General features: G+C 37.6%; 1 protein-coding gene across 1 annotated transcript; it reads right to left on the bottom strand.

Moving 5' to 3' along the window:
* Nucleotides 1-13,115: 13,115 nt before the first annotated feature.
* Nucleotides 13,116-15,128, bottom strand: LOC136247886 (zinc finger BED domain-containing protein 4-like). The gene is made up of 3 exons (XM_066039706.1): nucleotides 14,684-15,128; nucleotides 13,942-14,372; nucleotides 13,116-13,799 (listed from the first exon to the last, which is right to left on the bottom strand). Exons 1-3 carry the CDS (start codon nucleotides 15,126-15,128, stop codon nucleotides 13,116-13,118), a joined length of 1,560 nt encoding a protein of 519 aa, XP_065895778.1.
* Nucleotides 15,129-17,288: the final 2,160 nt, after the last annotated feature.

Genomic DNA, 17,288 nt, shown 5'->3' with positions numbered 1-17,288 from the left:
GTTGTCATTAAATACTGTACAAGTAGGTATCAAATGAAAGGCCTTTGAGCTACACACACTAATTTGTAAAGATACATCTCTAACTGCAGATAGGTTTGAATAAATTGCATCCTAAAAGTAAATAAATTGCGGAACTACCATATTGTATGTTCTATTAGAGCAGATGACTGTTCTATTAGAGTATCATGCTCTCAAAACCCCTTGAGTTTTATTGCAAGAATAGTGAAAATATCAGTTAACAGATGAGCATAAGTGAGTCAGTTATTATAACAAAACATACAAAGAACAAGTACACAATTACTAAGTTAAGAAAAAGACACCAACAATAATTACATAGGTAACAGTAAAGAGCACAGCAAAGCACTAGGACACAGTAGAGAGACAAAATAGAACAAGAAATATAGTTCCAAAGGAAAATAGTATTCACAAAAATGAGAATCTGTAATAATTGAAGATTGAATTCAATGGAATTAAACAGAGTGAATAGCTTATTAAAGGTGAATTCTTAAATTGAACTGATTCCAGTGGTGATAACAACTGATAATAATATATAGTAGGTACAGAGACAGGTAATTATGGCAAGACTAGTAGAAAGGTTTCAAAGCTTCCTAGTTCTGTACTACACTCAGTAGATGATTTCGACAAATTTCTGATGGTAGGGGTCCAATGACTACCACATACTCATTTGTTGCACTTGCTCCAAAAGTAACTGATCATTGGGAGTATGAGGATTCCATATGGTGCATGCATATTCCAGTTGAAGTCATAGCAGTCCAAAGTTGCACCGCACAGATTAAAATATGTTAAATAATTTAGTGTCCTAGTAGCCTTAACTACAGAGATTTTGCAGTGATCTGACCATGATAATGATGAAACCACCAAGATATTGGATTAGAAAGGTTTTACGGTATTGCACTTCTTAGAAATCAGCAGCACAACTACATGTTAACACGAAGATGCCAGCAAACAGCCCACACATGAACACTCTTCAAGTCCTGCACAGTCACTTATAGAATAAACCTCTTTATACAGGGCTACATCATCAGCAAAGAGCTAATAGTAGAATGTCACACTACTTCCTGAATGTCATTCACAAACCATACACCAAAGCTGACAGGTAACAACTGCGAATGTGATCTGTTTATTACAACACTCTGAAAACAACATGTTAGGAAAGAACAAACCCACTTAAGCTTACCAGATATGTCAGCCTCTTAAGAAGCACAAAGTCAAATGCCATAGCAAAGTCCAGGAAAAGGCAGTGAACAGACCTACGATCTTCTAAACACACCACAAAGCGAGTAATCTTGAGGAACTTGCTGAAAGTAACGCTGCTTGAACTGTACAACAGTGGACCATATCAACTTGTAGATTGACAGAAACATCTTCCACACGACTAGAGTCCACAGCATTTACAAACCTCAAAGATATCTTTTTCTCTAAAACATCATGTGAATTTACACACTTATGTTTAAACCATTCTAACTTAGTAAAGGAGAACTAGAATTGGTAAAACTTGGACACCATTGTATTCTTTGTGATCGGAGCATTCTGAAAATCTTAATTTTACATCTTTGTGACCTTCCGTATACATGTTACCGATTGATCAATATTGGAAACAACTATAGTAGCTTATGCGGATGTTGTGCATGAATTTTGTAAAATTTTATTTGGCATTAAGGATTGAATACATAGCTCAGATCATCAGAAATCACCTTACTGGAATTATCTACAATGGGAGGCAAAGGAGGTCGATGACACTTCACAGGATTCACCCAAGCCCAAAACTATTTATGATGCAGGGCTGGCTCTGGCCAAATTGGGTTGGGTGTGCCATCCATGGTTGGTGGTAGGTACTGTGTGAAGCACACTCAGCATGCATAGCATTAATTTATAAAAGATAATGTCATGTGAATCCTGAAGGCATGCTTAGATAGCTACCTGATCGAGAACTGCTCAGGAGGACAAACTAGAAACATACACTGATTTGTGAATTACGAACCTGCAAGTAACCCAAGTGAAAAAGTCTGTGTGCCATGCTTTAATTAGAATATTGCTGTCAATTGTGCTATCAAAACAGTTGGAAGTTGCAGTATGCCAAAGGGTAAGTACCCAAAGCAAAAGAAGAAGGATGAACCATATTCTATACTTCTAAGATTCTGGCCACAAAAGCCAACAGCAACCAAAATGTCACCCCTGGCTCAGATGGAGAAGAAGACCTTTGTGATGTATACAAATGAGATGTCCATCTACTTGTTCACTGTGAGCATTGTCTAGTTTGGCATTGTCTTGACTGGTACAAAACTTTCTGGAGAGGTATACTGGACTTCTTAGAGGGTTACAATAGCCTGCACTGGTTCTGTAATCTGTGCTATTCTACTATGACCAAGCATGCAACCCTTCCTCGGACACAGCAATAGAGACAGAGACTTCAAACTAAAATGAGATTGAAAGTGAGAAAAATGGCTCAAAAAGTACTTTAAACCCCATAACTTTCTACACAAATATAGTCTATACTTTTAACTGTGATATGCTTCTTCTTTATCATTTAACAGAGAGAACAAGAGGGATTATCAGAGCAGAACAGGAACAGTTGCTGAAAGAAATGGCAAATTATCTTTCATTTTTTCCAAGAGTTTAAAACACCTAGCAGTGCTACACTAGGTTAAAGGGCTGTGTTGGTGACATGCCTAGCTTACTACAGCTCAAGAAAGTTGAATTGGCTATACAAGAAGCGGTCTGGACAACTCATGAAGCCATTATGAGTGAATGTGCAAAGCTGTGTAAAACTCAAGCTCGATGTGACACCATTTGCTACAAAATTTCGGTTTGTAAAAAAATAGTTTTCTACATATTTAAAATATGTAAAAAAATAGTTTTCTACATATTTCAATACTGCTCTACAACACTTATACACTCCTTACCCTTGTCTATAGTAGTAATGCTGCAGGGCTGTGATAACAATGGTTAAACTAGCAATAGAGACTGGCAACTCTACACTGCATCTCTATTAAATTTAGACTCAAATATAGCGGGCCATCTAGCACATGCAAGTAGCTATGGCAGGCAGAAACAACTTTATTTTTGTATGACAATTTTGTAGTTAATGAACATAGATTGCTCCAGAATGGCTTCCATATGTTAGATTGTATGGCATCCGCAATGGTTGCTCTATATCATTCAAGGACATCATTAGCAGCTTGATACCTGGTTAACCATCACTATCACAGCCCTGTAACATTGCTATACACAAGGGTAAGGAGTGTATAAGTACAGGTATTGTAGAGTAGTAGTAGAATGTATAGAAGACAGTTTTTACTTATTCCATAGCTCGCATTCAGCATTTAGTAATGGCTCCTGAAGGCAAGTACTTAGATAGCAACACTGAGCCAAGAAATGTGTAAAAACCAAAAATATGTCAGTCCAGTAGTCCAATCCAGTGATCCAGTCCAGCAGTCCAGTCTGGTGAATAGTAACAACTGAAGAAAACTGGCTTTATATACAGGTGGCCACTAACACAGTTTCCACTCAGTAGCGTAGGCCATCCAGGCCCAAGATAAAATTTTTATTGTACGATCACGAAGATCAAGATACTCTAGTAGAGTAGTCAATCACTTAAAGCAGTCACAGTATTCAGAGAAGCAGTGTAGTAAGCTACGTATGTAGTTACAAATAAGGAGATATAATTGGTGGAGGGCAGCTATTGTCAGCAGGTAGTTACCATTTCATTTTTTAGATCTTGTGGCATCACGAAAACTCTGGCTATGTCCCTACGTCCCTGTTTTCACTGTAATCACACCTTCCAAGTTGAGTAGTGTAATTACTCACGGTTAGCCAATATGCTGCGTAGTACAATTGTATTCACTATACAACATGTAAACAATGTGAATGATTAATGATGCATGTCATTATACAATAAAGTGTGATAATATAGCATTATAATACATTGTAACTTACTCTCTGTGTATCCATCAGATGTGATGGTAGTATACATGAAAAGTAAAACACATCAAATGATAACAACATTTAATACCTGTACCACACATATCATACACATGTCCATGTACAAGATTGAAAAGTGAGAAGTGGTAGAGTAATATATGTACACATTCATACGTACAACATATATATCAGTAGTCCATTGAATAGTTACTTGTCATAGGAACATTACAATGTCACATTAACAACTACAACAATAACATCCAGGAAACAGTCCTTTACTAATCAAATTAAAACTGTACTGTCCATATTCCAGTTGGTCTGACATATTTCAGATCAAAGCCAATTGAGATGGTGTTATGTTTCTCACCTCCTGTGTTGTTGTAGTTACATTTACTAATGATGGTACAGTAGAAAATAAAACAAGCTTGGAGGGACTACTATATACCATAGTGTAAACAAGACTTTTGGAAACGGAATTACTGGTGGGCGCCTTGATTCAGTGGAATAAAATAGTGAATTAGATAACTTCATCTAGTGGTCACCTCTTCACAAAGACCACCTACTAAAAGGATCACCTATATAAAGAATGTTTAATTTAATATCTACTTTTCTGCCATCTAATTGCTTAGAGTGTATCACCATAGGATGGTCTTATTGATCAACTAGTTCCCCGGTGTATCACATGGCTAGAAATGTCAGAGTAATCACTGATATATGATACAGTGAATAATACTCTAATACAACAACAGCTTGGCTGTACACAAATGTGTGTCCATGAAAGTAAAAGTAATTGGTGAGTAAAGGAGATGATGTCTGGTACAGCCAAGAAATGAATATTTATCTGTACAACTTAGTAATGATCCTTTACCATTGACTCATGCAGTCTTGCTGTATTCCTAAATTAGTTTTTAACTCTAATTGGCTAGTTAGTAATTTGGCTGTCTTTTTCTTATAAGGTGGCCAAATTACTAGCCATTAAAAGGAATTAATTAGGAATCCAGCAAGACTGCATGAGTCAGTGATAAAAAGCACCAATGGCATTTTTTGCAAAAAAAAATTATAGTATTATGTAACATTCTTTCTTGTCTGCACAAGATATCACCTCCTTTAGTAATCAATTACTTCTCGTGGACATGCCTTTTTGTACAGCCAAGTGGTGTTTTGTATGGAGCATTCATTATTCACTGTGTCATACATCAGTGATTTCTAGGTATGTGGCTCACCGGGCTACTGATTGATTAATAAGACCACCATCCTGTGGGGACACACTCTAAACAACAAGATCGCAGCAATTCAGACATTAAATTTGAATGGTCTCTAGGTCTTTGTTAAATAATGTGGTGTTTATAAAGAGGTGATCATTGTAGGTATTATCCAATACACTGTTCCATTATTCCTTTTATCTTTATACAGTCAAGTGTTTGTCATAGTACAACATTTCAATTACTACATACATACACTTCCCGTGTACATACACACAACTATGTATTAGAAAATTTTAATAAAATGTGTGGATATAAAGGAAGTTGAATAATTAACTACAAAAAGTCGAGAACAACAATACCAACATGATGTTACACACATCTTCACTGGTATATTGTATGACCACATTATGTGAACACACACAATTACAGTGTAATATGTGTTTAGCTAATAGTGGGTTAGGACACCACTTTTCTTCTCCTCACAGTAAACATGTAATCTTGTGTTGATAACAAACACAGATCTTAAAATAGGATCAGATCACTATGTCACTAAAGTTGTTCTGTTGTATAAGGAAGTATAAAGAGCCACTAATAGTACTGGGTTATTATTAACCCACTCACCGGGTTTCGATATATAAATGCCCATACCATCACATTCTAAATGCTCTGTAACTTCAGTGAAGCGTTCTAGTAGCCCCTGCGCTTATCCTGTAACAGGCATGCCCTCAAGTAAACGGGAACAAGTCTCTCGTGCACTACTGCACGGTTAGATGATGCAATTGCGTACTTTCAGAATGTCGACAACAAGCATTGTAGATGATTCTTCGAAGTGATAATAGCACTACTAGTAAAGAGAAACAGTAAGGAGAGGGATTACATAGGTTAGGGTAGTGTGTTTCTACTTTTGTATGCCTTGAAACAGTGATCTCATGCCTGTATGCACAAGCGTACTTGCTCAAATGCTGGAAAACCAAACTTAGAGATAATTGCTTCAACTGTTAACAGGTTAGTGTTGTTTCTTGTACTATTATAAACAGTGCTAGCCTGTAAAGTTGTGAAAATTTACGTTTGGTTTAACTTAGATCAATTTTCGCTTTAAAGGCTTTGTGGTTGCTCTTGTGTAAACAACAACTCGATAATTGAATTCCTTGTTCTATAGCGAGTTCATTGGTATATAGTTTATAGGATTATATGTTATGGTGTGTAAGTTACAGCAGTTTAGAAGTGGTAGATTGGAGTCTCTACGGATTTGGCGGTGAGGAGGTTAATGACTACCTTAGTGTTATTCTTGATTATTATGTTGGATTATACTAGGTTATGCTGGCATAATTTGCAAAAAGGACACAGAGAAATTAGGAATTTTAAACTAGAGTAGAGACAATGTAGCTAGTACCACAATTAAAAGTACTGAAACAAGCTGGATTGGAGTATTATGTAATGTCCAATTGCTATAAAACAATAAGAAGTGAATATCCCTACTGTGCGTTTCATCTTCTAATTTTTCTTATACCATATAGCGGGTATAATGTGTGAGTCGCAATTTCTGTGAAGAAGCAAATTTTCCTTCCAGCAGTAATATCTGTGATTATAACATCTGCGAACCCTTCCAATCATCAAAACACATGGTCACAATAAAAATCGTGGTATGCTACATGTGCAATGGCATCTGAGCTCGTGTATTAAGGGGCACGCTACTAATTCCTATGGCTTCACAAGCAAAATCTTGGTTTTCATGGTCTGTGCTTGCTTTTCATTCCCTTTGTGTATCATATGTGTTTGTGGTACTTAAAAATCACCATCTCCAATTAAAAGTACTGACTTTAAGACTCAGTTTAGTATTTTAGACCTGAAGAATGGGAATTCTACAAATTTTGGATCGAGTCTCACAGTTTTGGTTCTACACTTCTTAAACTTTGCCATCTGCTACCTAAGCATATTCGCAACAAAAGTATGTAAGTATGAAGTACTTGATCAAATGAACCATTGAACTCTCTGAAGTGAAATACAGTATTCTCCTCCTTTGAAGCCATACTAGTCATATCTAAATAATCTATTTCCATATTTTTTAAGATAATACTATTACAAGCCACTACAAGAATTTTTGGGGAGTTTCACAATTAGCTGCAGGAGGAGAATCAATTTTAGTGTTAAAATTACAGTGTTTTGTAACCACGTAAATAATATGCACATAGTTCAGGGGATTTCACTCAGATTTGCACTAAACTGAAGTTCAACATCTCAACTAAAACATGTTTTATTCATCAGGTGGAGAACAGGATCTACAGGTGGTGTATGTTGGTTTTACAGCTTCGCAAAAGAAAGTCAGAAATAATTATGATGCTGAGGCTTGTGTATCTGTGGTTTTACTACATCCAGTACTACAGTACTATAAATGATATGTCAGAAAAGAGTAGAGTTTGTTGTTCATGTTAGTATTGTATCCATCACATGGGTATATACCATGATGAAATCTATGCTGTAGACATGTATGAATGCTTATGGCTTCCCACAAACAATATGTGGCATCCACAACAAATTAATACACACACCACATCATATACAGCTAGTTTGTAGACTGCAGAGTAGCTAATCTTGGATACACACAACAGCAAAGTCACTTCTGTGAAGCTACAATGTCAATCACAGGTTATCAACAACATGAAGCCATGTTGTTTACACTGGCAATGTGGTCAGACAATTATGACACTCACAAATTTTAATTAACAAGAACTAACTGACTCCACCCAACTTTAGGTTTTGCGCGGAAAGGAAATGGTTTATAGCATATTCATAACAATGAATAATCTCTGGTAACAGCACTATCACTTCGTTACATCATCTTCGTGAGAGAGTGCTTGTATGGTCGCTCATAAAAAATCGCAATCATGCGCTTACAGGAAGTAGTATACTTACTGTGCAGAGATGCTATGGGCGATCTGCTAAGTGTAAGAAGTGTTGCTACAGCCTTGAGTACTTGACTAACGTTAACAAAGTCCAAACGAGCTCACACTGACAATGGAATCCTGTAACTTTATTGTTATATGGCTTCTTTAGTATATGGAACTGCTGCCAATAGTGTAATGGTGAAGGGAATTTGGAAAATTTTCAAGGTCTAGGGTGGTTCGCGATCCTTGGAATACGAGCTTATTAATAGGTCATGGACATGAAGAAGGACTCAGTAAGCATGGCTATATAGTTTTTAGCTTGAAAAAGTGGATAACTTTTGCTGTACATGAGTGAAACAAAATAAGTATGAAGATGAACAAAACGGCAAATTTTAATAGTGTCCCAAATACATATACTGTTTCCTTTTTACTTGATACTTACTAGTGGACCAATACTAATTGCAAATAACCACCAGAGGGTGGTTTTGAGTTGAAGGATGCTTTCCAAAGTGGTTTTTAGGCATGCGTCCTATTAGAGTTTTGCAAAAAACATTGGCGATCCCTATTATGAACCCATATCGTGGTTCACGATAGCCTGGCAATAGTATAGTCACAACTGAAGTAGAGATTAAAGGTCCACTTGCATAGCTGTAGATGTAGATGCTTTCCACTGTGTCATTGTTTTCTATTTCTATGATCCCTATGTACACAAATGAAAATTTTCTATTAATTTTCCTAACACTTTCATGCTTACTATTTTGTAATAACATACATACATAGTTAAGTCATTACTGGTGAACCATTACAAAGGAAGGAATACATGGTACCAGACCCATCATAAAAGTTAATTGTGTGACTGAACACATGCCCTGACTATCAATATTATTGAAACACAACATGGCCATTCCATTTCATTTTTAGCTATGTATGTTCCAGCAGTTATACAGTATGAGAAGCACCTCTGTAATCAATCCAGTCACCACTGCAGAAATTATGACTGAACACACACCCTGTCGGCCCTGATTATTAATTACAGTAACATGAAGTGGCAATTGCTCTCAGTTTCAGCAATTTTCCACCTGTTATACAGTACTACAAACAAGGAATGGTACAAGAAGTGTTTCTACAATCATTCACACTACAGAAATTAATGCACTACTGTGCACCTACATAGGTGGTAGTGGAGAAACACAAAGGAGGACAAAGGTGAGTCCTGCTGTTGTGTATAAGGGATGTCTTGGGGGTGAAGCAATGTCAAAAAGTGAATAAATCAAGCCCTTAGTCTTAAGTTACGCTTGGCTGGAGGAATCAATCAGTTAAATATTAGAAAATTCAGTGAAATTAACAATTAAAAATCCATACAGTCTTGTGGGTTTGGGGCCACTCTGAAGACATTTACGGGGTTGGTTATGGCTAACCAACACAGACACTGCCAAGCTGCCATGAAGTAAAATTGAGGCTGTGAAGTGTCATAAAGCAAACAGTTCCAGAAGTGTTCCGGAACCAGTTAGCTATTTAAAATGAAAGATCAATATAATCTAATAATATAGTTGCAGTATTTATTTTTCTAGGGCAAAGTTTATCACTAAATAGATTACTTATTAGAGCTGAATGAATTAAAGATACCAAATTTAATGGTACTACTTTCTGTACAAAAATATAACAGTATTACTAAATATCATTGTATTAAAGTAATAGCTGTTGTTAAAGTACCTCAATAAAATACTGAATACTTATGGTAGCTCAGCAAGCCTTAGGTAAAAGTTACCACAGACAAACTTGTTTACATAGTTTAGTTAGCTGACTACATCAATACCTGCATACAAATATTATCACATGTCAGGTGGTACTCTAAATATGGGATGCACAGGGAAGCCATTATGTCCAGTCAGTGTGGTGGTATTAAAACAACAGGTAGTATTAAAGCACATTGGGTCACAAATATTTGTATGTGAAGCCGTTCAATATTCATCAACAAAATTAAAATCATGTTATTGTTAAGGAGCATGTGTGTCATTAAAATGGTGATTTTGTGAATTTGTCCTTGTATTACAATTATAAGCCAGATGAGCTACCTTAGAAAAGTACCTGGACTCTCTAACATTGCAATAAAGACAATACTCTACATTATAGTAGGAGACATGATCATCCCAGAAGCACTTCATTGTATAAAATAACATCACTGTTACAACCCACCTGGTTGTGATACCTGAACACAAGTTGTTATGTAGTGTTAATTACTCTCCAGCCACTTGTTTATTCCTTTTATAACCACAGAATAAAATAATGTGGTGCTCATAAGAATATGTTAGAACATTGCCATGAGTACTATATGAAAAATAAAGTACAAGGTGTGCGGCCGAGATGCTAACAAAGCACATGGTGAAGCCGAGTGCTTTATTAGCATTAAGGCCAAGCACCAAGTGGTTTATTTTTTATATAGCACGAGCAAGGCAATGGTTTCAATAATTTATGGAACTTTCTAGTCATGTAGCTTCACCATACACTATGACTTGTAATTAACATGAGTTGCACAATCTATTAGCAGCCTGAGTGCACACAAACTAGTTTAGCAAAGTAACTCATGTGTAGTTCACCATAGTTTGGCATGATAGACGTTCATCGTGTATTTTGGCAGGTTTGGGTCATAACCTACAATCGATTCTATTGTGACACATGGTGAAGTATTTCCATGATATCTCCAGGACTTGTCCGTTTACATTAACAAATGTAACAGCAACGTTACCTTCTCCCAACCATCACCGAAGCATTTAGGTATGTGTATAAAAGCAATCCAGTAGTAGAACTCATATCGACTGGGGTGATTGACCACTCAGCGCGGCAAGGATTATCAGCCTTCAACGGTTTGGGTGATTAATCATATTGGTGTGACCACCATGGGCTATTAGCCTGCACTAGAGCATGTGGGAAACAGTGCTTTATTGCTCATTAAGAGTACTTTATTGCAATAAAGCACTCTTTGCGGTGCAATAAAACATTCTTTGTGGGCAATAAAGCACTGCTTGTCCTAAAGCATATTTTATGAAATGTAAAGTACACTTTTCCTTTGATCTCGCCCATGCAAAGTTCGATAAATGCTGATAAGGGATAGTTGAAAAGAATAGTATAACAAATTTAGTAAGCTAGATAGTCAGTTGTAAGTCAGAACTACTGACCCACTTTCAACCCTGTAATAAAAACTATTGGGTTACCCATTTCCAATATGAAGCTAAGAATCATGAAATTTGGTAGATCAGGAGTGCATGCCAGATTGGCCCTAATGTATTTCGCGGACCGGACTCACGGACTGGGATTGCGGACTGGACTCATGCACTGAGCTGGAAACAGCTTTTAAACGATAATCCAGGCATTATCCATCTCTTGCAACACTGGAGACACTACTTTTGAGCTACAACTGCTGATACTGCTCTTCTTTACAAATCAACTAACTAGTACGCACAGTAATTAATTAGAATACACTTACGATACATGAGTACTAGCAGTGATAAAGCGTGATAGAGGCTATTGTTGTAGTACAGATGTTTTCCTTTATTGCTTTAGCACTAGTGCTAGGGTTGTAGAGATCAGCCAATAATAATTCTTAGCAGGGTAGCTATAGGTGGCACCACCCAGCGGGGGATGGGGCTATGCACATAAACTGGCTCATCACTACAGACCTAACACTAGTGCTAAGTACTGGAGCAACAAAAGGAAAACATCTAAACTACAACAATAGCCTCTATCACGCTTTATCACTGCTAGTACCTGTGTATCGTAAGGGTATTCTAATTAATTAGTGCATGCAATAGTTTGTTGACTTGTAAGGAAGAGCAGTACCAGCAGTTATAGCTTGATAGTGGTGTCTCCAGTGTTGCAAGAGATGGATAAGGCCTGGATTATTGTTTAAAAGCTGTTTCCAGCTCAGTGCATGAGTCCAGTCCACTAAATACATTATGCCTACAAGATCACTTTTGGCAAATCCAGTGAACTATTTCATGAAGCAGCCAAATTTTATAAAACTTCTATAGGCTACAATAAAATCATATACTATTTTTTGAACAGTTTTGTAAATACTCATTGGGTTAGTTACCCTTAATGGGCCTTATATATGTATGTATGTCAGGGACGGATCTAGGATTTTTAGAAGGGAGTTTCCAGCGGTAGTAAGACTGAGATGTGGGGGTCTGGACTGAGATATGATGCTGACAGGTTTTAGTTTTCCAATGCTTTAAATTATTTTAATGAAACTTGCTGTTTAAAACCTTCTGAAAGTTTCTGATTTATCAATGCTCACTAGCATTTAATATGTCATGTTTTCACCAATAATTATGTAGTTAGTTATGATAGATTGGTCTACTGAATCTTTGTGATTAGCGTCAAGTATTTAGCTAGCTTTATAGCTAGTCAAGGGCGTTGAAACCGGGGAGGGGGGGAGGGGGGGGGATGGCCTCACACTATTTTCAAAAGCATGTTTTAGCCCCCCACACTTTTTTGGCAAAATAGCCAATTAGCAAGAGCTACATACTTACACACACAGAAATAAATACCTCCACACGAGAAGCCATACAACCATTATGTAAAAGCACTCTGCCACTCTCTGGGGTATGTAATCACCAGTCCACCGCAACTGTCAAGCCATTCACTGTAGCCTACTGTATTAAACACAAAAGCACCTGTAATTTTATTTCTGTTACCCGTATGCTTGTACGTGATATCTGTCATTCAAATATTTCCTGGATCCCATTCAGTGAGAAAGTTTAAACAGTAGAAAAAGTGTCACATCCATGGAATTATATGATGTGAGAAAGATTTAACTCGAATTGAGGGTGGTAACAGATCTAAGAGGGCAGTCTCACTGCAGTGCACTAATTTATGGGAGTTGCAGATTAGTGATGTGCGGTATTGGATTTTGGCAGTCGGTATTTTCCGGTACGATAATTGCTGTTAATCTTCGGTATCGGTATCAACATCAGTATTATTATATTGTAATAATTATATTTAATGTATGAATTGCTATTAAAATTAATTGTAATCATGTAATAATATAATCATGGCATTGTCAGCTGAAAATTTCAATCAATAACTACAAGTTCTTGTTTAGAAACACAAGCTGGTTAAGGTTTTCTCCACTTAAGCGAGATCTTCGTTGGGAACTAATGTACCCGGCAGCAGATAAAAGTTTTGCAGATGGAGTTGACATGGCTGGTATTGCCAGGTACTCCCTTGCAATCCTTGCCAAGGTAGGGAAATGGCTCTTGTTTCCCTTCCACCATCCTAAAGGATTCTCCTTTCTGTCGATGTATTCAGCACTGCAGTATAATGACAATTCTTTTTCGTCTTTGTCTTGATTAGTTGATAAATCAGTAGATTTCTTCTTTTTGAGTTCATCAAAACTGTCCAATAAACATTCCTTCTTCTTGATGGGTACATCCTCTTGATCATCATTGACAACACTTGCACTGCTTGTAACTGAATCTCCTTGTGTAAGTGCACGCATCATGGAAAGAAGTAATCTTTTGGCTCTGACTAAAGCAGCATTAGTAAAACAGACTTCCTTAAACCTGGGGTCTAATAAGGTACATATACTGTAAATTCTGTCTTCTTCATGATTTAACCATCTCCGTTTAATTGATGCAATTAAACCTACAACCACTTGCTGGCTTTCCTCAGAGGTAGGAACACTACTTCCTTGGCTTTCTGGGACCTGGGTTTCATCATAATCATCGGGGACTTGTGTCTCATCGTCATCAATTACATTCTTGCGGAGCTCAAACAATAAGGCATTCAGCAATTACGTTACTGCAACACACTCTCTGCTCAGCGCTAAGCTCCCGTGTGGCTTCTTCCAGTGGTTGCAGGATTTGAATAAGTTCACTCATCATGCACCATTCAGCAGCAGAAAGACTCACCCTTGGTCCTGCAGACGAAGCACACATTATAGTGATTGCGGGTTTTTGTTCCAAAAGTCGGGTAAGCATGTAATAGGTGCTGTTCCATCTTGTTGGGTAGTCTGAAAGTAATTTGTGTTTTGGCAGGCTCAGTTGTTCTTGGAGCTCTGTCAGTCTTTCTGTATCTTTAGTTGAGCGATTGTAAAAGGCTACAATAGCCTTGGTTGATTTAATCATCTCTCGTATTCCTGGGGACATCTTAATACCATCATCAATGGCCAACTGCAGAGTATGACCGAAGCAATGCCTACTATTCCACTCACCAAGGCGTGATGCCAGGTCCATGTTAGAAGCATTATCTGTTATTACAGCAGACACTGCAGCTTGGTCGATAGTGAAATCACGAAGAATCTGTTTTAAACAGGAAGCTATATTCACACCAGTATGCCTCCCTGTGAAGGGTTCAACTGCTAGGCACAGTGACACAAGTTCAAAATCTGCTGTCAGGTTAGTCCAAGATAGGCATCGTTAGCCTCTGACGTCCACATGTCAGTTGTCAGAGCCATCTTGTTCTTGCTTTGCAGTACATCACTGAGCTTTGATTCAACTTCTTTCCTTGCCTCCTTGTACATAGAAGGAACAATAGATCTTCAAAATGTTGTCCTGTGGGGAATCTGATAGTGAGGTTCTAATTGTTGCATCAGCTCTGAAAATCCTCTATTCTAAACAAATGAATATGGCTGAAAATCATGGATCATCATACCAGCAATTCCTCTTGTGATTTTCTTGTGTAAGACACTATTGCTATCCAGCTTGGTTTTTTTTGCAGCCATACCAGGTAAGGATTGCTGCGCGTGTCTCTTCAGCACACTAGACTGACTGCTTGATTGTTTACTTTTGTGCTTTTCATCGGTTTTCCGTCTCACTTCCTCATATATTTTAGAATGCTTTGTCTTCAGGTGGCTCATTAAGTTTGAAGTATTTCCCTTCACAACTTTAATACCTTTTCCGCACTCCTTACAATTGGCCACGCGGTGAGATCCAGTCCTTTCCAGGCGTTCCTCCATCTTTTCAAAGTAAAGCCATACTGCGCTCTCCTTACTTTTCCCTTTTGCATTCACCGATTCTACAATTATAACATCCCGCCCAACCTCTTCCGTCACATCTTCAACCTCGTCTTCGAGATCCGATTCTGTATTAGACGCCATTTTCAAGCGGCACGTGTCGTGGTGCAATCCAATAATTCAGTGCAACCCGTGAGGATACGCTAGCGCAATGGCATTGCATGCAGTGGGCAGTAACTGCAGTAATATACTAACTACCGTACCGAATCGAAGGAGCATCGGAATATTGAGAGTCAGCGGTACTATCGGTATTTACCGGATTTGATGATTATATTGATGCAGCGAAATTTATCAAAATAAGTATATTTCAATACCGATATCGAGCCAACCACGGTATATCTGCAATTACCGAATTATCAATATATTTTTGGTATACCGCACATCACTATTGCAGACTACTGGTGATCTAACCAGAAATTATGAAGACTTTGGTGAAGTTGATTTATCAAGTAGTCTAAAGAGAAACGCACAACGACGCTGAGAATAAAATTGGCTAACCATGAATGCAGTGTGGTAATCATGTGATCTACACTCAACACCTGCCAGAGCAGAGATCCTGCTTAAAGGTAATGATGTTTCACTTTGCAGATAACAACTGTTAATGTTGTAATCCTTGCAGTGTGAAGTATACGTAAAGCTAGCATAAAAAGAAGACCTTCGCATGACCATGATTTCTCATGTGACATATACATACATCGATCATGTGCAGTAGGTGTAGAGGAGCATAGCAGCCATTAGCAGGATAGGGAGTGGAGAGATATAGCTATACAGTATAGGTGTAGGGCTATTAGCTAGTGATAACATACTCCACAACACATTTATATAAATGCACGTGTACAGGGGCTGACCTTCTATCTGTATAGGTGTTGGATCAGTTTATGGTTTACTGGTTATAACTATCTTTGCCCCCCCCCCCCCCCCCCCCCCTCCATTCTGTATATCATCCCTACGTCTTTGTAGCTAGCCATGATCAACTCTTTGCTTCTTCATAGATACTTGGCATTTCTGCTTCATTATCACAATTACCATCACAATAAATCCTCTTCTGTATGCTCTGTAGTCTTGGAAGGTTTACTGCTATGTCAATAATAGGACTGGAGAACAGTACTCTAACTTAACTGAACAGTACTCTAGCTAAGCTGTGGGAGGGGGGCAAACTCATATGAGGTGGTTAACATTCAGGTAGTATCTAAGAATCGCACCTTAGTGCACAAATCACACTATTAGGACACATATGCCTTACAGGAAAAATTTGAAGGTTGTGATTGAATTTGAGAACAATTTCAGTGGTGCATGTACACATGAATACAGTATTCTTCAACGGCTGTCATTAAATACTGTACAAGTGGGTATCAAATGAAAGGCCTTTGAACTACACACACAAATTTGTAAAGATACATCTCTAACTGCAGATAGGTTTGAATAAATTGCATCCTAAGAGTATCATGCTCTCAAAAACAATTAAGTTTTATTGCAAGAATAGTGAAAATATCAGTTAACAGATGAGCATAAGTGAGTCAGTTATTATAACAAAACATACAAAGAACAAGTACACAATTACTAAGTTAAGAAAAAGACAGCAACAATAGTTACATAGGTAACAGTAAAGAGCACAGCAAAGCACTAGGACATGGAAAATAGTATTCACAAAAAATGAGAATCTGTAATAATTGAAAATTAAATTCAATGGAATTAAACAGAGTGAATGGCTTATTAAAGGTGAATTCTTAAATTGAACTGATTCCAGTGGTGATAACAACTGATAATAATATATAGTAGGTACAGAGACAGGTAATTATGGCAAGACTAGTAGAAAGGTTTCAAAGCTTCCTAGTTCTGTACTACACTCAGTAGATGATTTCGACAAATTTCTGATGGTAGGGGTCCAATGACTACCACATACTCATTTGTTGCACTTGCTCTAAAAGTAATTGATCATTGGGAGTATGAGGATTCCATATGGTGCATGCATATTCCAGTTGAAGTCATAGCAGTCCAAAGTTGCACCGCGCAGATTAAAATGTTTTAAATAATTTAGTGTCCTAGTAGCCTTAACTACAGAGATTTTGCAGTGATCTGACCATGATAATGATGAAACCACCAAGATATTGGATTAGAAAGGTTTTACGGTATTGCACTTCTTAGAAATCAGCAGCACAACTACATGTTAACACGAAGCTGCCAGCAAACAGCCCACACATGAATACTCTTCAAGTCCTGCACAGTCACTTATAGAATAAACCT

Source organism: Dysidea avara, chromosome 2 (assembly GCF_963678975.1).
Source record: "Dysidea avara chromosome 2, odDysAvar1.4, whole genome shotgun sequence".
In the NCBI taxonomy this organism is placed as follows: domain Eukaryota; kingdom Metazoa; phylum Porifera; class Demospongiae; order Dictyoceratida; family Dysideidae; genus Dysidea; species Dysidea avara.
This window is presented reverse-complemented; position numbering and strand designations above follow the sequence as displayed.

Bases quoted from the DNA above. Each gene is read 5' to 3' on its own strand.
- LOC136247886 (XM_066039706.1), bottom strand. From the start codon at position 15,128: ATGGCGTCTAATACAGAATCGGATCTCGAAGACGAGGTTGAAGATGTG. The intron at 14,373-14,683 runs GTATGATGATCC...AACCCTTCACAG, and splicing joins AATCACAAGAGGAATTGCTG to GGAGGCATACTGGTGTGAAT. The intron at 13,800-13,941 runs GTGAGTCTTTCT...TTATTGTTTGAG, and splicing joins CTTCGTCTGCAGGACCAAGG to CTCCGCAAGAATGTAATTGA.